The sequence below is a fragment of the Colletotrichum destructivum genome, chromosome 8, assembly GCF_034447905.1.
Source record: "Colletotrichum destructivum chromosome 8, complete sequence".
NCBI lineage: Eukaryota > Fungi > Ascomycota > Sordariomycetes > Glomerellales > Glomerellaceae > Colletotrichum > Colletotrichum destructivum.
Window position 1 is genome coordinate 2,990,531 of NC_085903.1, and position 16,326 is coordinate 3,006,856.

Below are 16,326 nucleotides of genomic sequence, written 5' to 3' on the forward strand. Positions count from 1 at the left end.
CGGAACTTCGCAAACAGCCGAACTTACTTGGACACAGCTATCCCTTCAAGGGCAACAACGCCGACACGTCCCGATGCCCTTTGCGTCACACAACCTAACAAACAAGTAGCTTAGGTAGGGAGAGAGTGCTGTTTTATGCCGATCTGGAAGCATAAATGGAACCAACAATGTATTCATAAAGAAACCAAACGCGCTACCAATCCTTCAACTTTCAAGAAACCTGCCTCAATGCTTCATGTGCTTTCGCACTTTCGTCTCTCTGCCGGCGACAGTCGGGTAAGAAAAGCACCCCTATATGTAAAAATAGCTTCAAGTCTGACAATCTCAGAAATCTTCCATCTAACCATAACGCCCTCCAAACAAAAGTACGTAAACTCCAATAGCGCCTTTAGTCACGACAAACTACCAACTCAAGTCACTGAATCCTTGTACACCAGTGCTTGTTCCAGAATGCAGGATCTTGCGGTCAGTATGTGTAGCGGAAGTCAGATGCTTGCGTCTCCTATGCCAATCCGTATGCGTTAGTGAGTGCTTGACAACAGCAAACTCAGGGCCCAGTGTTCTATAGAGCCCGCGTCATTGAGAGCCACTCACATCCGATGCCTCAAGCTCGACCTCGCCGCGCTCGGCCTTGGAGTTCCAGTAGTAGAAGTAGAAGCTCATGCAGATGACCACGACGATGTTGAGGACCGCACACCCCAAACATGTGCTGAGTCCCGGAAGGTAACGGGGCTTGTCCTGGCTCCTACTCCGGGTTAGCAAGACCATTTGCGGATTGCTGGCAGCACAGTTGATATTAGGTGTTCTACTCGCCTGAAGACAAGGGACCCGGCAATCCCGCCAAGCCCGCTGATCCCGACCACAAAGGCGCTGCAGAAGGCGCGCTTCCACTGCCCGCGGATGTTGTTGGCCTGGTACGCCATGGTCGCCGGCGCGGCGCTGACCGCGCCCGCCGTGACCAGGAACACGCCGAGGTAGCGCACGGCGACGTCGCCGTGGAAGCCCATCAGGCACGTGCCGACGATGGACAGGAGCATGTCCCCGACGATGATGGGGCCCCGGAGCATGTAGCGGTCCCCCAGCCAGCCCGTGGCGTACATGACGACGGCGGCGAAGACGTAGGGCGGCGCCGTCAGGATCTGGGCCTGTCCCGTGCTGAAGCCCATGTTGTCTTTGAGGATGATGGGGAGGAAGAAGGACAAGGCTTTTGCAGGACTGGGGGTTAGCGGGACCGCAAAACGCTCGGAAAAGTTATGAGAGTCTGTCCGGACTTACAGAAGTTGACGAGGGCGTTGTTGAAGTAGATGATGGACAGGGCCCACACCTTGACGTCGGCGCCTCCCCTCAGGAACTTCTTGACGCTGAACGCCGGCAGCTCGGCGTCTCCGCGGTCTGCCTGCACTCTCGAGATGACCCAGGCGGTCTCCTTCTCGGAGAGGAACTTCCACGTCCGCTTCTGGGCGTCCGGAAATCCCACCAGGAGGAAGTATCCCACGACACCAATGGCGCATGTGATGATGCCTTCTATGACGAAGATCCAGGTCCAGCCTCGTAGGTTTGCCGTGCCGTCAAGCCGAGTGAGCTGCGATATTTCGGTCAGACACCCCGGTATCAACCAACACCTGTTTGGGGGGTAGAGGGACTCACACCAAAGGCCAAAAGGCCCGCGAATGCCGAAGCGAAGCACACAATCATGTAGAACACGGAGAACCTCTTCCCAACCTCGTCTGTGTTTATCCGTCAGCCTCCTCAAACCCCATACCGCCATCCACGGTGGACAGAGCGACTCACAACGGGTGTACCAGGTGCTCAAGAGATACACGCAGCTGGGGAAGAACCCCGAGTCGAGGGCGCCGAGAACGACCCGCAAAGCAACCATCTGGCTCCAATGCGTCAGGAACCCCATCCCGATGACGATGCCTCCGCAGAGCATGGTGATGCCTGTGAAGTACGCGCGGGGTCCGAGGGTCCGAGAAAGGATGACGGAGATTGGCTGGAAGGTGATGTAAGTCGTGAAGAAGACCAGGCTCACGATCGACTGTGCGTTTCAGTTGTTTAGCCAAAGACACCAACGACCACCTGTGAATACGGCCGGGAGAGTCACAGCAAAGCCTGTCAACTCACATATCGGTTGCCAGTCAGATCCAAGTCGTTGATCATGCCGGCCACGGCGGCGGAAGGGAGGTTAGAGCGGTCAATGACGGAGAAGCAGTACAGGAGCCCGACGGTGGTGACGAGGCGCACATCGACGCGTCTCATGATCCTCTTCTGCTCCTCGAGTGAGAACCCATGGTCATCTGGGTTCGTGTCGGTTCCAACGCTGTCGGTGTTGCTGCGCTCTGTGGCGGAGCTGTTCCGGTTGTGCGCAACCTTGTGACCTTCGGTGGATGTGTTCATCTTGATCCGTTAGGTTTTGAGCGGCGTGAGTTTGTGAGAGAGGTTGTGAGAGGTTGTGAGAGGTTGTGAGAGTTGCGAGAGCTTTTGAGAATCCGAAATGTGTTACCGGTGGAAGGGAACCGAAACTTGGGCGGATTGTGAGAAGCTTTATCATCGCTCTGGTGACTTGGAAACTTGATCTCATTATGCCATAGTCAGACACACAATCCCTCACCCGTCACCTGTCTCGATCTCTTGAGAATACAGCGATCACGAGTGACTGTGGCGATGCTGTTGCGGTTTACTAAGATACACGACCGAGAGACGGGACTCGGTTCCCGGGGCGGATTACAAGTCACCCACGTCGGTGAGTTGAAGGGAGAAAGGCGGCAAACGGCGGGCTCAATTTCCTCGCAGTTCTTGGCGGGGGTGACCTTCGGACAAATTTTTTTTCGTTTTGCATCTTCCCACTTTCCGGGGCTATGTTGCTTTTCCCCCCCCCCGCCCTAGTGGTCACTGGCTAAAGTCCGTTTCGAGACTCTGAAAATAGTGGAAGTTGAAGGAAAGCGGTGATTACTATTCTGCGCAAGTAGGAAAAACGTGGGTTCAATTCCTACGGTTGAACAGGGGGTGTAAGCAGAGAACACGTGCCAAACAGTCAGGTAACTTCTGTTACCATTTGAGTGGCTTCATGGCTGAGAATATCATTACGGGTCTAATAGCCCTGACATCTTTAAAAATAACACATCGTTAGTACGCCCCCTCCTGGATTCTGCTACACGGTTGTTGTAGAGAATGAGATTGTGTAACGGTGAACATGGACGTTGAAGGATTCGGTTGTGGAGAGAATTGCTTCACGGCCCGACGAACACAGTAAGCAACGGTCTAGCGGGGGGGGAGGTGGCAGCTTTTACCAGGGCACCGTCATTTCTTATCGTGAATCGATTCTCTGTCACAAGCGAACAGCGGAGAACCGGGATTCGGCCATTGCTATCGGCGATGGTGAGAAGAAAAGCCGCGGGGAACTGGGCCTGGACCGGACTGCCCGGGAAGAAGCTAACCGCAACTTGAGCAGTGGACAAGGATTCCCCCCCCCTCCCACCATCCTCTTTAGATAGGTAGACAGACATGCAGTTACACCCTCGTGTGTCGGAATTCCATCAGCCTGGTTGTCGGTTGCAGTCACAGCCACGTTGTTTGACGCTTTGCATCGTGTCCTGCGGGAAAACGCGCAGCATAATAATACATCAAATCGCTTGGGAAACAGATACAAATGTCTGTAGAACCACCCGAAAGAGGTGTGGTCGGTCATGCACCATGCACGCCGGCAGGGTTGCCACCCGTGTTCCCTTGGCTCGGTAGGATGACATACCCGGCCCCCAAGGGGAGTATTGTGAGCCACTTTCGCCATCAACTCTTTTCGCCGATTCGTCAGTACGGAAGGGAACATTGTAAGCAACAACAGATTCGCCAAAATTAGGACAGCTAAAGACGCGCTGGGTTTGGGCTACAGCAGTTGCCTGAGGTCGATGGGGGGGGGGGGCGGCTCTTCCAGCAGCCCGGAGTGCATGAACACTACGAAAAACATATATGCAGCCCTACGAAAAACGCAGGTTTGACTAGCAATGTCTATTTTTACAACAGCTTCGCTACCCCCGACTGGTGTGTCATGCCGTCATCGTAGTCGACATTATTGCGACCGTGTCATGTTTCTTGTTGTCCGAATAGGTAACATTTTGCGTCTGCATCACTATAAAGCCACACAGCGACCCCCCAGTTTGCATTCTGGAATTGATAGGTCAACGACTTATGGATGCCACCTGCGGCGTTCTCAGCGCTCAACACGGGTGAGAAGGTCTTTCGCAAATCACAGACTAGTCAAGTCACTCGAACAGAGCGTAAGCTATCCTGTTCCTATTCTAGTGTCGCACATGTTTCCCCTGTCCTGTTGGAGAACAAGAACAGTCACTCTGACTTATGGCGTGGTGCGAACAACCACCTGAAGTCGTTCCGAAATTGGGTTCCGGTTTGACTTGAACTACATAGTTGCCATGCCGGTCAAGGGAGATCAACACAGACTCAAATGGCCCCGAGTCTATGCCCAAGCTTGTTAACTCACGGTGTGGGTTAACCGAGTTTAAAAACGTGACAGAAGGCAAGACTGCATATCCTTCCATTGGCGACTGATAACGATCCATCTTTGCCCCGCTGCCGTATGTGTTGTCGGATTCCCTCGAGACGAGGGTGCGGGGTAGACAATTCCAGTTGACAACCCAAGCAACCTTGTTTGGGCCGTGATTCATTCCAACTCGGACTGCATAGAATTGTTATTCGTTCACTGTTCCTCCCCTGGTTTCTTCCGTAATACTGCAGAGTCAGTCCCTTCCGAACCCGTCACCATCCACAAAAATGACTACAGCCAGTTGGCGGCTGCTGAAGGGCAAGACAGCCTGCATCACCGGCGGCACAACAGGCATCGGCCGTGCCATAACGCTCGAGTACCTCAGACAGGGCGCCAACGTCGCGGTCAACCACCTGGGCCTCCCACGCGACGAAAAGCACAGGCTCAGCCTCATTGACGAAGCCGAAGAGATTCGCCAAACAGCGCCCAAGGACTTGCCGACGGGCGAGCTGATGGAACTCGCCGGCGACGTGACGGATCCGGACACCGGAAAAGCGCTCGTGGGCGAAGCGGTCAAGAGATGGGGTGGGCTCGACATCTTTGTTGCCAATGCCGGCATATTTAAGCCGGCCGAGTTTCTCACGTACGCACCTACTTAACAATTGGCCCTTTAGTGTCCAGCATCTCCTCGTTGACAGAAAACCTACGCAGGCTCGAAAAGGAACTCTTTGACAAGACTATCCACGTCAACATCAACGGCGCCTTCTACTCGTGCCAAGCGGCAGCCAACCAAATGGTCAAGCAAGGCCGTGGGGGCTCCATCATCGGCATCTCCTCCATCAGCGCACTACAGGGGGGAGGGCTGCAGACGCACTACACGCCCACAAAAGCGGCGGTCCTGTCGATGATCCAGTCGATGGCGGTCGCCCTGGCCAAGCACCGCATCAGGTGCAATGCCCTGCTGCCGGGCACCATTCACACGCAGCTGGCCGAGGAGGATATGCAGAACGAGCAGAAGCGCAAATACCTGCAGCAGCGCATCCCGATGGGCGTGGGGAAGCCGCACGATCTGGCTGGGCCGGCCGTCTTCTTGGGTTGTGAGCAGCTCAGCGGGTTCATGACAGGGTCGCAGGTGCTGGTCGACGGGGGCATGTATGTGCATTTACAATAGCATGCCACAGCGAGTTGTATACGTAATTTGAGCATGGAAAACCAATCACGATATAATATGTGTGAAAAATACAATTCTACTTGAGAAAAAAAGCGAGTTGTTTCCTATTATGGTGGGGGGTACCAGACACCGGTCATCGGCCCCGGCGCCGGACTCAGGAACCCCGGAACTCCGGGTCGGCCCCCCCGTCTCTGAAATGCGGGGTCTCCTCAAGGTACCCCGCATGCTCAACTCGCCCAGTGTTCTGCCACTTAACCTCGTCATACGTTCCCACAGAAACTACCCAACCTGATGATCTCCCGATAGAAGCCATCGCTGTCCTCCCGCGCGGTCCCCCATCACCTACCGGATCTGGCTTTTTTACGACTCTCTCAATGGCACAAGGGAACCCACTATGGGGACCGAAGACGAGAAAACCGAGCGCTACTTCACCCGAGGTCGACTCTCGCGTGGCCGAGGACTCAGAAACACTACGGGCTGGTAAGGACCTTTCCCAAGTGCCACCACCCTTCTTGACGACGACACTTGAGGGTTTTGCTCACAACTCGCTTCTCCTTTGCCAGCGCGACATGCCGCCGCCGTCATGTCAAGTGTGACGAGAAGAAACCCGTGTGCGGCGGCTGTGAAAGGACCAAACGGACTTGTGCGTACGTCCAGAGGCGCCCGCTCAACAGGGAGCGGTCTGGCCCAGTATCAGTGAGCTCTCGCAACGAAGATGTCTCGAGACAATCTGTTGAGAGGGGGTCGGGGCTGTCTCAATCTCGCTCACCTAGCCCATCGCCTTTAGGGTGTCCACCGGTCATCAACGATGTTACTGGGCAGATATCCTCCCCACCGACTACAGGTGGGGAGCCAGAACAGCCTCTTCCGGCCACGGCCACTCCTGCCAGCGGTAATCCCCCAAGGGAAGTCCCCGGGGACGATAACATCCACGCCTCATACAATGATGCCGTCGCTAGTGCACCAACCCTGCAACCACAAGTCGCGGTGCAAAGCGCAGAAGATCCTCCGTGTACCGGTGCTACGCCCCATGATCCGGCGCTGACTTCCAGCTCTCTCGGGGCCAATCTCGAGAACGCCACGGCAATATGGGTTGACCTCCTCCTACAGGACGCCTCGATGCAACAACTCGACTTTTCGAGTCTCAACTTCCAGGCTGACGCAGTCGATCTTTTCGGAAGCTCAGTGGTGGCGCACTCGCCCGCCGTGGGACGGTCTTCGCAGAACAACACCGGAGACGGCCTGTCGCCAACGCTGTGCACGTCGCATCCATACCTGCACGAGAGAGCCCCGAACCTGGACGAGTATCAACGCCTGGAGAAGCAGGCTTGGAAATCGGCGAGTTCACTCCCTATTCTACCGCAGGAACACAAAGTCTTCCAGAACTTTGTGCTACACGTTAGTCAATGGGCAAGTGGATATAAACACCGATTACGCTTCTTTCATAAAGCTGACAACAGCATCTACTTCTAGATGGACCTGTTCGAACCCAGCAGGCCATTTGGCACGCTTGTGCCCCAACTTGCAGTATGGCCTTCATCTGTCGTTCGGTACCAACTGTCCCACTGACGTACTCTTGAACTCACTCAGATGCGCAACATCGGGCTTATGAACGCCATTCTCGCCCTTTCCGCTCGCCATCTTTCTCTCGGCACGACCCCCGATGGGAAGGACGCCCAGGGCCCAAACGACGCGCTGCGATACTACTACAAGACCCTCCACTACATCCAGGAGGCCATGCAGTACGACACGTACAAAACGAGCCTCGAGCTGCTGGCCACGAGCTCCATCGTGTCGGCGTACGAGATGCTCGACGGCTCCAGGCAGGACTGGGAAAGGCACCTCAAGGGGGTCTTCTGCATCCAGCGCTCGCAGGGCATCCACGGCGACTCGTTCGGGCTGAAGCAGGCCGTCTGGTGGGCCTGGCTCTGCCAGGACGTCTGGGCCGCCTTCCGCGAGCGGCGGCGCCCCTTTACCTTCTGGCGGCCCCTGCGGACGCTGGACGAGCTGGACCCATACGAGCTCGCCGCACGCTCCGTCTACTTCTTCGCTCAGATCGTGGCCTTTTGCTCCCGCGAGGAGACAGAGCGGGGGAGGGAAGACCCGCTGGCGAGGGTCGCGGCGGCGGAGGCGCTCAGGGACACGCTGGAGGACTGGAGGCGGCATCTGACGGCCGAGTTCCAGCCGCTGCCGTTCGCGGGCTTGCCGGAGGACGTGTTCGAGCCCATCTGGATCAACCCTCCCGCCTTTGGTAAGACGAGCCCTTTATTAACATGACCCTTTTCATACCGCGAGAAAAGCGAGACTGATGTGCTTCGACACATACGTAGCTGTGGCATTCCAGGTCTACTATTGCTCGCACATTTTGCTTCTCCTGCACGTCCCCGCGCTTGGGGGCTTGGATGAGTACACCAAGCAGCGGAAGCGGTTGATGGAATGCGTCAGGAGAGTCTGCGGTATCGGTATGACGTCCACAGACTACCCCTCGAGTTTCATGTCTTCTCAATGTCTCTTTATTGGTACGTATTTGGCCATTGGGCTGGGGGGGGGAATAATCTTCTGACGTGTGAAAAGCCGGATTGCCCCTAGAAGACAGCAGGGAACGCAACTTCGTCCTCGAATTGCTGGAAGCCCATCGTCTCCGCTCGGGATGGCCTATCAAGCCGCTAGGTGAGGAGCTCAAAGCCAGATGGGAGGCATCAGACGTCTAAGAGCGATTCTTCTTCCTTCTTCTTCTTCTTCTCCTCCTCCTCCTCCTCCCCATCCCATCAAGCTTGGCCGGCTGAGCCGCATATCTCCATCCACTCCTTGGTCTGCCGGGTGACCTTGCTCGTGCCCTCCTCGATCAGCGTGGTGTGTGGGAGCTGCGCAACCTGAGACTTGAGGTGCGTGTAATAGTCATCGAGCACCAGCTTGTTGACGTTGATCTTGGTGGCGCCCGCGGCAACGCACTGTCTCATCAGCTCGGGCGAGAACCCGTTGGTGCCATGCAGAGCCACCCTCGCCCTACCGGCGATCTGGGTGCGTATCCTCCCGAACCTGCACACTCATCAGCATCCTTGATCACCGGGGATTGACGGTTGTCTGCCATGGCTCTTTCAAGAAAAGAAAAGAAAAAGAAAAAAGAAAACGCACCGTTCAAAGTCCAGCTGCGGCCCCTGCTTGCCGTACTCGCCGTGCACGTTGCCGAACGCCGGCGCGAGGGAGTCCACGCCGGTCGCGATGAACTCGTCAACCTCCTCGGGCGTCGTCTTGCTGGCCTCCAAACCCGCCGTGTCCATGACGCCGTCTTCCGCGCCCTCTATCCGGCCGGGCTCTGCCTCGGTGGCGATGCCGCGCTCGTGGCAGTACTTGACCCACTTCGCCGTCTTGGACAGGTTCTCCGCCTTGTCATAATGGGACATGTCCACCATGATGCTGTCGAAGGGCAGGTGGTCGGCCGCGTGCTGGATGATGGCCTCGTCCTGCGCGTGGTCCAGGTGGATCGATATCGGCACGGCGGCGCGCGACACGGCGTCTTTGGCGGCGCGGATGAGCAGGCCATCGGCAAAGGTGGCCGCCCAGGGGAAGAATTGGATGATGAGAGGCGAGCGGGCCTGTTCTGCTGCGCTCACGAGGCCGTGGATTTGCTCGAGGTTGTATGCGATGGCTGCGATCACGCCGTATCTTCCCGCTTCGGCCTTTGCTAGGATCTGGATGGTCCGGTTGCTGTCTCTCCAAGTCGCTGGGACAATCATGTTGATAGATTCTCGGATGGGAAGTATTACCGCGTGAGCCACAATCTTTTTTTCAATACATGAACTTGGCCTCATCCCTATGCTTATTGGCCCTAAGAGGTTTCTCTTATACAACAGACAATGCCAAGGTTGAAGGCGCAAGTGGGTCATAGTCGTCGTCTCGAGGGTAATCCGAGAGAACCCTGTTGTTTGACTGGAGGGATCTTGGACTGCATCATCCTAGTTTTCATCATTGGCATATATGCCTACCCATTGTTTAACAGCTAGCCTTTTAAGACGTTTGAAACCATCCACATTGGCAGTTGCTTAGTTGTTACAAGCTCTACAACAACAGAATCACTTCGCGAATCACATTTTCCGTACCCATAGCTGTTGGCTTGTTCCACCGCGAAATACCAGACTGTTTCGGAAAGCTATAACAGTGCGCATCCTTGAGAATTGTGCTTCATACAGTAAGCTCACAGCCTTTATCGAAGACATGTCTGTCATGGATATTGGCCTGCTGATCAAGCGCACACAACAGGTGTATCGCGACGAGAATCAAATCCATAGCATGCCAGCGATGCACATGTTGGAACGTACTCAAAGTTGTGTCACTATTATAAATCTTTAGCGTTCCCTAAGGCTTGCTAATTGGCATGGAAACATGCATAGCAACTCCAGGCATTGCCGGTTCGTCGTGCAGCAGCAGACACGCTGGATGGGGGACACCCGGTGCCCTGTGACAGCTCCCAAAGACGGACAAAAGCTGTGTGTCCTGTCCCACGGCCCAAGCATCGGAAGATGCCCGTTGTCCCTCTAGACCAATTCATCTCACTTCTGCAGCCTACCCCGACCGCTTGACCCCTCACCCAGTCCGGCACCCGATGCTCGTTATCGGCTGTCGTCGTATTCTGCCATGGTAAAGAGACCAACTGCCGTTGGCTCAACGCCGGTCGATAGCGCACTACAGGGGCGCAGATCCTCGAGACGCATGCACCCCGCAGGCCGCGTCTGGCAGGTAAGAAGTAGGCGAGAAGTTGAGGTGTTGGGGGAGGGGACCATGGAATCTGCATGCGGGGGTGATACGGATATAGGACGATCACAGGGTTTCTTCTGTTGGACAGCGTGATAACGCAACGTTGATCCGAGATAATGCAACGTTGTCAGGCGGACGAGGAGACGATGCCGTGAGGAGATAGGACAGTGTTGCTTCTTTTGGGACGCATTTTCCCCCTTGTCGAATACCCCTCGTCGCCCGATAGCTCGACCGAGGCCCGACTCCCCCCGCCTCCCGTCCGCCACACAACTCTAAGTCAGGCGGGGGAGTCGGTAGTATTATATGTACTGGACGGGATCCTCCCCTGGATCTCGGGTTACCTTTTTTATCTAACTATTGACTAGTTCATCTGCTGCATTTTTGTGAATTAACTGCACCCTTTCTCCCAACCTTCGCAGTACACGGGGTAGAGTCCAGAGTCCTCCCGCAACCATGTCCGGAAAAGTGGAGTCTACCGGCGGGGAGGAGCCGACTCCGGTCCGGGATGAGGACATTGAAAAGATCCCCGCGCGAGTGAATCACAACCCGGAGCAAAAGATCTCGGATCAAATCTCTCACGAGAAGCTGGAGGAACTCGCCCCCAACGGCGAAGGGGACTACATCCTGGGGAAGATCAACGAGATGAGCGAGGAGGAAGCCCTCGAGATCGTCGAGGAGTCGGTCGAATTCTTCAAGGACGACTGGAACTTCCCTTCTGATATGAGAGAGCGTATGAAAAAGCTCCTCGACGGCCCCAAGGCCTATGGAGAGCACTACGATCGCGACTTGAGGATCGACGCCGTCATGATCCGCTACTCGTCGCCCTACCCGGGTGTTCGCGCCGTGGCCGAGATTCTGGACGACCAGAACGTGCCGATCGAGACGTTCCGCGCCTACTTTCTGGGCATTGGCTGGGCCATCATCGGGACCTTCATCTCGACGTTCTTCAACTCGAGGTTCCCGTCCATTAGTGAGTCGACATCCCCGGAACGTTCCAAAGTCCGCGATTAAGCGGCTTACGATCGACGGGCCGGTCGGCTAAAAATCATCTGTAGCTCTGAGCGGCCAGGTCATCCAGATCTTGTTGTTCCCGTGCGCCAAGTTCCTCGAGTTCACCCTCCCGGACTGGGGCATCACCGTCCGCGGGACGCGGCACTCCCTCAACCCGGGCCCCTGGAACTTCAAGGAGCAGATGTTCGCGACCATCACGTACAACATCGCCATCTACACCACCAACAGCTACGGCATGATTCTCGTGCAGAAGTCCCCCGTCTACTACGGCCTTGGCTTCGTCGACTTCGGCTACCAGCTCATGCTCACGCTCTTCGTGCAGCTCATGGGCATGGGATTCGCCGGCTACCTCCGCCGGTTCAGCGTGTATCCGGTCAAGGCCCTCTGGCCGACCATCCTGCCGACCATCGCCATGAACCGCGCGCTCACGCGGCCCGAGCCGAGGGAGAGGATTAACGGCTGGACCATCTCGCGGTACAAGTTCTTCTACGTCTGCACCATCTGCATGTTCTTCTACTACTGGCTCCCGGGATACCTCTTCACGGCCCTGGCGACCTTCAACTGGATGACGTGGGTCTCGCCGGAGAACGTGACGCTGGCCATCATCACGGGCTCGTCCCTGGGGCTCGGCCTGTTCAACCCCGTCACGACGTTCGACTGGAACGTCGCTACCTCCTCGTACGCCGCGTTGGCCCAGCCCTTTTTCGCGACCTGCACCATGTACTGCGGCGCCATCGTGGGCGGCGGCATCATTCTGGGGATTTACTACACCAACATGTACAACACGGCGTATCTCCCCATCAACTCGTCGTCTCCGTTCGCCAACGATGGCACCCCGTACGTCGTGCAGAATGTGGTGGTGAACAACCAGCTCAACGAGACACTCTACCAGGAGTATTCGCCGCCGTTCTACTCGGCTGGGTACCTCCTCACCGTCGGTGCCAACTACTGCTTCTATCCGGTGTACTTCTTGTATATCATGGGGTCAGTCAGCATGAGCATGGGTGTCTCGGGTATCGATGTCACGCAAGCAGCTAACGGGGAGACGACAGAAACCAATGGAAGACGATATCAGCAGCGTACGTCGACTTCTACAAAGGGCTGCGGCACGGCAAGGGCAACTACGAAGGCGCCATGGACGTCCACAGCCGCCTCATGGCGAACTACGGAGAGGTCCCCGACTGGTGGTTCCTGGTGATACTGGTCGGCGCCATCGTCGTCTCCGTCGTGTTCCTCAACATCTACCCGCTCGACACCCCGGTGTGGCTCGTCTTCCTGATGATCGCCATCAACCTCGTCTTCGCGGTGCCCCTCTCGTTCCTCTCGGCGACGACGGGGACCAACCTGGGGCTCGGCGCCCTGATCCAGGTCATCACGGGCTACATGCTGCCTGGCAACACCAACGCCTTCCTCTTCTCCCAGACGCTGGGGTCCTGGGCGCTCGCCGGCTACGGCGACAACTACGTCCAGGACCAGAAGATGGCCCACTACACCAAGATTGCGCCACGGGCCGTCTTCCGCAGCCAGATCGGCACCATTATCATCACGTGCTTCGTCGCGGTGGCCACGCAGAACTTTATACTGGAAAACGTCAAGGGGCTGTGTACTCCCACCCAGATGAGTCGCTTCACGTGCGCCAACGACGGCGCGCCGCTGTATGCCAACTCTTTGAGTACGTCTTCAAAGCCCCATGGTTTCTTTTTCTTTTTCTCTCTTATAGTTACATACTGATCGCTTGGCTTAGTGTGGGGTCTTCTCGGATCAGAGCGAATGTTTGTGTCTTTCTATCCGATTTTGAAGTGTAAGCCACATCCCGACTTGGGGCATTGTGTCTGGACTGACTTACACGCTTTTCATCAGGGTGCTTTCTCATGGGCACGGTCATCGCCATTGTCTTTCTGGTCGGCCAAGGCTACGGACCAAAGTACCTCCCCAGCGTGCGGGAAACCCTACGGCGGAAGCTGAGCCCGAGGACCTTTGCCCGACTGGACAAGACTCTTTTCCCCTTCGTCGCCTCTCTGCTGTGGCTTAACCCCGTTCTCGTCATCCAGGGCATCCAGCACTGGGCCCCTTCCAACCTCTCATACAAGACGCCCGGCTTCATCCTTGGATACATCTTTATGTACTGGCTCCCCCGGCACCGGTTGGCCTGGTGGGAAAAGTACAACTACGTGCTGTCGGCGGCCCTGACCGCCGGAGTAGCCGTCTCGGCCTTGGTCATGTTCTTCGCTGTGGGATACAATCCGATCTCCCTGAAGTGGTGGGGAAACACGGTCAGCGGTGCCGGGGTCGATGGACGGCAGATCGGGATCCTGCCCATTCCCGAGAGAGGGTATTTTGGTCCCGAGAGGGGATCTTTTCCTACATAGAGTTCCGGGAAAACCGGTTATGACTTGTATTGAGAAAATCACTGAGCATGCTTTGTTTAAAGCGGCCAGTAATTGGAGGCGGGGGGCAAGGTTCTTTACGCAGAGCTCTTCGCTTCATGCACTCTCATCTTATCACCTGCGGACTCACTATTATTCAAAGTGGGCACGTTGTGAATCAAGAGTCTCTCAAGTCATAACGCTTTTACACTATGTACCTTTCGAACCAAATATAAACAAGAAGTCGGCTCCCCAAACGCGAACCCATGATGCCAATCCCCAGCCCGGAAGAAGACGCCTTTCTATTCGCAGGAATGTTGCATGCAGTTCAGCCACCTTTTTCTTATACGATATATACATGTCTTCACGATGTGCTCCGACGCTTCGACTTTCTTACTCCTTGTCAAAAAGGTAGACGTTCTGCTCGAGCTGGCGGGTGTTGAGCTGTGTGACAGGTTAGCATTGGTGTTACTCGCTCCCCTCCCCTTCCCCATTTTGTGACGAAAAGGTGCAAAAAGAAAAAAAGACTCACGAAGCTCATGCTGATGTTGTGGACGTCGGTGACGCCCATCTGCGCGCCATCGCGGACGATCTCGGTCTTGATGATGTTGATGGCCTTGGTGACGCCCTCGAGGCCGTAGCAGTTGGCGTACATGAAGGGGCGGCCCATGCCGACGGCCTTGACGCCGAGGGCGAGCAGCTTGAGCACGTCGTTTCCGTAGCGGACGCCGCTGTCAGCGATGACGTCGACCTTCTGGAAGACCTCGGGGGCGTTGCGGTAGATCTCGTAGGCGATCTCGAGGGGGCCCGGGGTGTGGTCGAGCTGGCGGCCGCCATGGTTGGAGATGTAGATGGCCTTGGCGCCCTTCTCGACGGCGAGGAGGGCCTCCTCGGCGGTGGTGATGCCCTTGAGGATGATGGGCAGGGTCGTGTGGTTCCTCATCTGGTCGTAGATGTCCCAGGTGAGGGCCGAGGAGACGGAGTTGGCGTTGGTGGTGTCGTAGCGGGCGGCGCGGTGGCGGACCGAGTCGCCGGGGGCGTCGATGGTCCAGACGATGGCCTTGGCGCCGGTGCGCTCGGCGCGGCGGATGTTCTCCCAGGTGACGGTGAGGTTGGCGTTGGTGTAGATCTGCTGGAAGATGACCTGGGGCCCGTTGAGAGTGCCGTTGGACTTGCCGGCGGCGATCTCCTCGATGGACTTGGAGGCGTACATGGACGGGATGTACAGGATGTTCTCGTTGCCGGCGGCGCGGACGAGGTTCAGCTCGGCGGCCTCGTCGCCGTAGATGCCGCGGGCGGCGGGGGCGATGAAGACCGGGGCGCTGAAGTTGTAGCCCAGGATGGTGGTGGCCATGGTCTCGTTCAGCTTGGTGACGTCGCTCAGGTGCTTGGAACGCAGCTGGACCTTTTGCCAGACGTCGAGGTTGTGGCGGTAGCTGAACTCGCCGGCGGTGCCGGTGCGGTAGAAGGAGTACTTCTGGTTGTCGAGCTTCTGGCGGGCGGCGAAGTCGAAGTCGGGCAGGGCGCGGATGTCCTTGAGGAGGGGCTGCGTGCCCTCGGTGAAGTTGGTGCTTGCGAGGTAGATCTCGAAGCCGGTGTCGACCTCATTGTTCCAAGGCTCGGCCGCCATGGCGGCGGCGAGGAGCTGCGCAGCAACGAAGAGAGAACGCATCTTGGGCAGCTACGTCGTGTGGAGCTGCGTTGGAAAATAATGTCGGTGAAAGAGTGAAAGTGTGGAGGTGAAAGAAAGGAGTGAAAGTGTGAGTGATGATCTCTTGCCAAGAAGACACTTCATATATACTCTCTTTGTAGAGCGGCGAGAGGCGGCGCACTTATAAGATGCTCTCCCGTTCCTCCTCTTTCACTCTTCGCTCAGGGTCCGTTTACACGCCCCCTCCCCTTGCACGATACGATGTCCATTCTCTCGGACGGCCGTCCCTGTCGGAGTCATTCTATCCCCGGCGGCTTCAGGGTTGTGCCGCATGGGCTGCCAGAACAGCAAGTACTGGTTCATCTCAAGACTTAGTGGATGTGGAAACAGAAAAACATCATAAAAAACATTGGGGCCTTGGATCGAGTCAACTTCCAACTTGGGTGCTAGGGGCTTCCCTTGCTGTATGAGTCGGGAGACATTGAAGCGAGCCCGCCGACTGGCTAGTGACGATCTAATCTAATCAACTTGATGGCTACCAGGTGCCTGGCTTCCCTTGCCTGAGACGGAGCTCTCCGGGGGGGGGGGCTTCACAGTCATCCTGACTAATTGTGCAAAATGCTGGGCTCCAAGAGTCTAAGGGGGACCTAAACGGCACGCGAAGGTCTCGACTTGCCTAAATGGGACGATTATAGCCCTTGAGATAGACGGTGGGTGTCGAAGAGTCAAGGGTATCCCATCGCCGGTGTCGGGTCCGGATCACCTGTGCTTGTGCTTGGTTTAACTTGTTCAAAACAGGAGTCAACCCGCAGGGATGGATATCCTAGTGCCCAAGGAATGATTATGACCGTCCCGTACGGGAGAATTTGCCAAG

At 56.4% G+C, this 16,326-nt stretch overlaps 6 protein-coding genes across 6 annotated transcripts; 3 read left to right on the forward strand and 3 right to left on the reverse strand.

The window, feature by feature from the left end:
* Nucleotides 1-163: 163 nt before the first annotated feature.
* On the reverse strand, nucleotides 164-2,790 carry CDEST_12775 (Putative major facilitator superfamily, MFS transporter superfamily). Its single transcript, XM_062928931.1, has 7 exons — nucleotides 2,125-2,790; nucleotides 1,792-2,038; nucleotides 1,648-1,727; nucleotides 1,276-1,582; nucleotides 810-1,204; nucleotides 595-738; nucleotides 164-502 (listed from the first exon to the last, which is right to left on the reverse strand). The coding sequence occupies exons 1-7, from the start codon at nucleotides 2,395-2,397 to the stop codon at nucleotides 467-469; spliced, it is 1,482 nt and encodes a 493-aa protein (XP_062784982.1). The 5' UTR covers nucleotides 2,398-2,790; the 3' UTR covers nucleotides 164-466.
* A 1,908-nt stretch (nucleotides 2,791-4,698) lies between these two features.
* Nucleotides 4,699-5,749, forward strand: CDEST_12776 (Putative short-chain dehydrogenase/reductase SDR, NAD(P)-binding domain superfamily). Its single transcript, XM_062928932.1, has 2 exons — nucleotides 4,699-5,141; nucleotides 5,210-5,749. The coding sequence occupies exons 1-2, from the start codon at nucleotides 4,786-4,788 to the stop codon at nucleotides 5,667-5,669; spliced, it is 816 nt and encodes a 271-aa protein (XP_062784983.1). The 5' UTR covers nucleotides 4,699-4,785; the 3' UTR covers nucleotides 5,670-5,749.
* Nucleotides 5,750-5,938: 189 nt separating this feature from the next.
* CDEST_12777 (Putative zn(2)Cys(6) fungal-type DNA-binding domain, fungal transcription factor) lies at nucleotides 5,939-8,765 on the forward strand. Its single transcript, XM_062928933.1, has 6 exons — nucleotides 5,939-6,149; nucleotides 6,233-7,079; nucleotides 7,143-7,196; nucleotides 7,260-7,920; nucleotides 8,000-8,188; nucleotides 8,244-8,765. Exons 1-6 carry the CDS (start codon nucleotides 6,064-6,066, stop codon nucleotides 8,378-8,380), a joined length of 1,974 nt encoding a protein of 657 aa, XP_062784984.1. The 5' UTR covers nucleotides 5,939-6,063; the 3' UTR covers nucleotides 8,381-8,765.
* Nucleotides 8,438-9,406, reverse strand: CDEST_12778 (Putative fructose-bisphosphate aldolase, class-II, aldolase-type TIM barrel; the record flags this gene model as incomplete). Its single annotated transcript, XM_062928934.1, has 2 exons — nucleotides 8,438-8,708; nucleotides 8,805-9,406. 2 exons carry the CDS (start codon nucleotides 9,404-9,406, stop codon nucleotides 8,438-8,440), a joined length of 873 nt encoding a protein of 290 aa, XP_062784985.1.
* Nucleotides 9,407-10,767: 1,361 nt separating this feature from the next.
* CDEST_12779 (Putative oligopeptide transporter, OPT superfamily) lies at nucleotides 10,768-14,192 on the forward strand. The gene is made up of 5 exons (XM_062928935.1): nucleotides 10,768-11,394; nucleotides 11,480-12,419; nucleotides 12,488-13,107; nucleotides 13,180-13,236; nucleotides 13,296-14,192. The coding sequence occupies exons 1-5, from the start codon at nucleotides 10,878-10,880 to the stop codon at nucleotides 13,802-13,804; spliced, it is 2,643 nt and encodes an 880-aa protein (XP_062784986.1). The 5' UTR covers nucleotides 10,768-10,877; the 3' UTR covers nucleotides 13,805-14,192.
* Nucleotide 14,193: 1 nt separating this feature from the next.
* On the reverse strand, nucleotides 14,194-15,620 carry CDEST_12780 (Putative FMN-dependent dehydrogenase, FMN-dependent alpha-hydroxy acid dehydrogenase, active). Its single transcript, XM_062928936.1, has 2 exons — nucleotides 14,334-15,620; nucleotides 14,194-14,245 (listed from the first exon to the last, which is right to left on the reverse strand). Exons 1-2 carry the CDS (start codon nucleotides 15,471-15,473, stop codon nucleotides 14,195-14,197), a joined length of 1,191 nt encoding a protein of 396 aa, XP_062784987.1. The 5' UTR covers nucleotides 15,474-15,620; the 3' UTR covers nucleotide 14,194.
* Nucleotides 15,621-16,326: the final 706 nt, after the last annotated feature.

Bases quoted from the DNA above. Each gene is read 5' to 3' on its own strand.
- CDEST_12776 (XM_062928932.1), top strand. From the start codon at position 4,786: ATGACTACAGCCAGTTGGCGGCTGCTGAAGGGCAAGACAGCCTGCATC. The intron at 5,142-5,209 runs GTACGCACCTAC...AAACCTACGCAG, and splicing joins AAGCCGGCCGAGTTTCTCAC to GCTCGAAAAGGAACTCTTTG.
- CDEST_12780 (XM_062928936.1), bottom strand. From the start codon at position 15,473: ATGCGTTCTCTCTTCGTTGCTGCGCAGCTCCTCGCCGCCGCCATGGCG. The intron at 14,246-14,333 runs GTGAGTCTTTTT...CCTGTCACACAG, and splicing joins ACAACATCAGCATGAGCTTC to CTCAACACCCGCCAGCTCGA.
- CDEST_12775 (XM_062928931.1), bottom strand. From the start codon at position 2,397: ATGAACACATCCACCGAAGGTCACAAGGTTGCGCACAACCGGAACAGC. The intron at 739-809 runs GTAGAACACCTA...AGTAGGAGCCAG, and splicing joins GGTCCCTTGTCTTCAGGCGA to GACAAGCCCCGTTACCTTCC. The intron at 503-594 runs GTGAGTGGCTCT...GGATTGGCATAG, and splicing joins TCGAGCTTGAGGCATCGGAT to GAGACGCAAGCATCTGACTT.
- CDEST_12779 (XM_062928935.1), top strand. From the start codon at position 10,878: ATGTCCGGAAAAGTGGAGTCTACCGGCGGGGAGGAGCCGACTCCGGTC. The intron at 12,420-12,487 runs GTCAGTCAGCAT...GGGAGACGACAG, and splicing joins TACTTCTTGTATATCATGGG to AAACCAATGGAAGACGATAT. The intron at 13,108-13,179 runs GTACGTCTTCAA...CGCTTGGCTTAG, and splicing joins GCTGTATGCCAACTCTTTGA to TGTGGGGTCTTCTCGGATCA.
- CDEST_12777 (XM_062928933.1), top strand. From the start codon at position 6,064: ATGGGGACCGAAGACGAGAAAACCGAGCGCTACTTCACCCGAGGTCGA. The intron at 7,921-7,999 runs GTAAGACGAGCC...ACACATACGTAG, and splicing joins GATCAACCCTCCCGCCTTTG to CTGTGGCATTCCAGGTCTAC. The intron at 8,189-8,243 runs GTACGTATTTGG...ACGTGTGAAAAG, and splicing joins TTCTCAATGTCTCTTTATTG to CCGGATTGCCCCTAGAAGAC.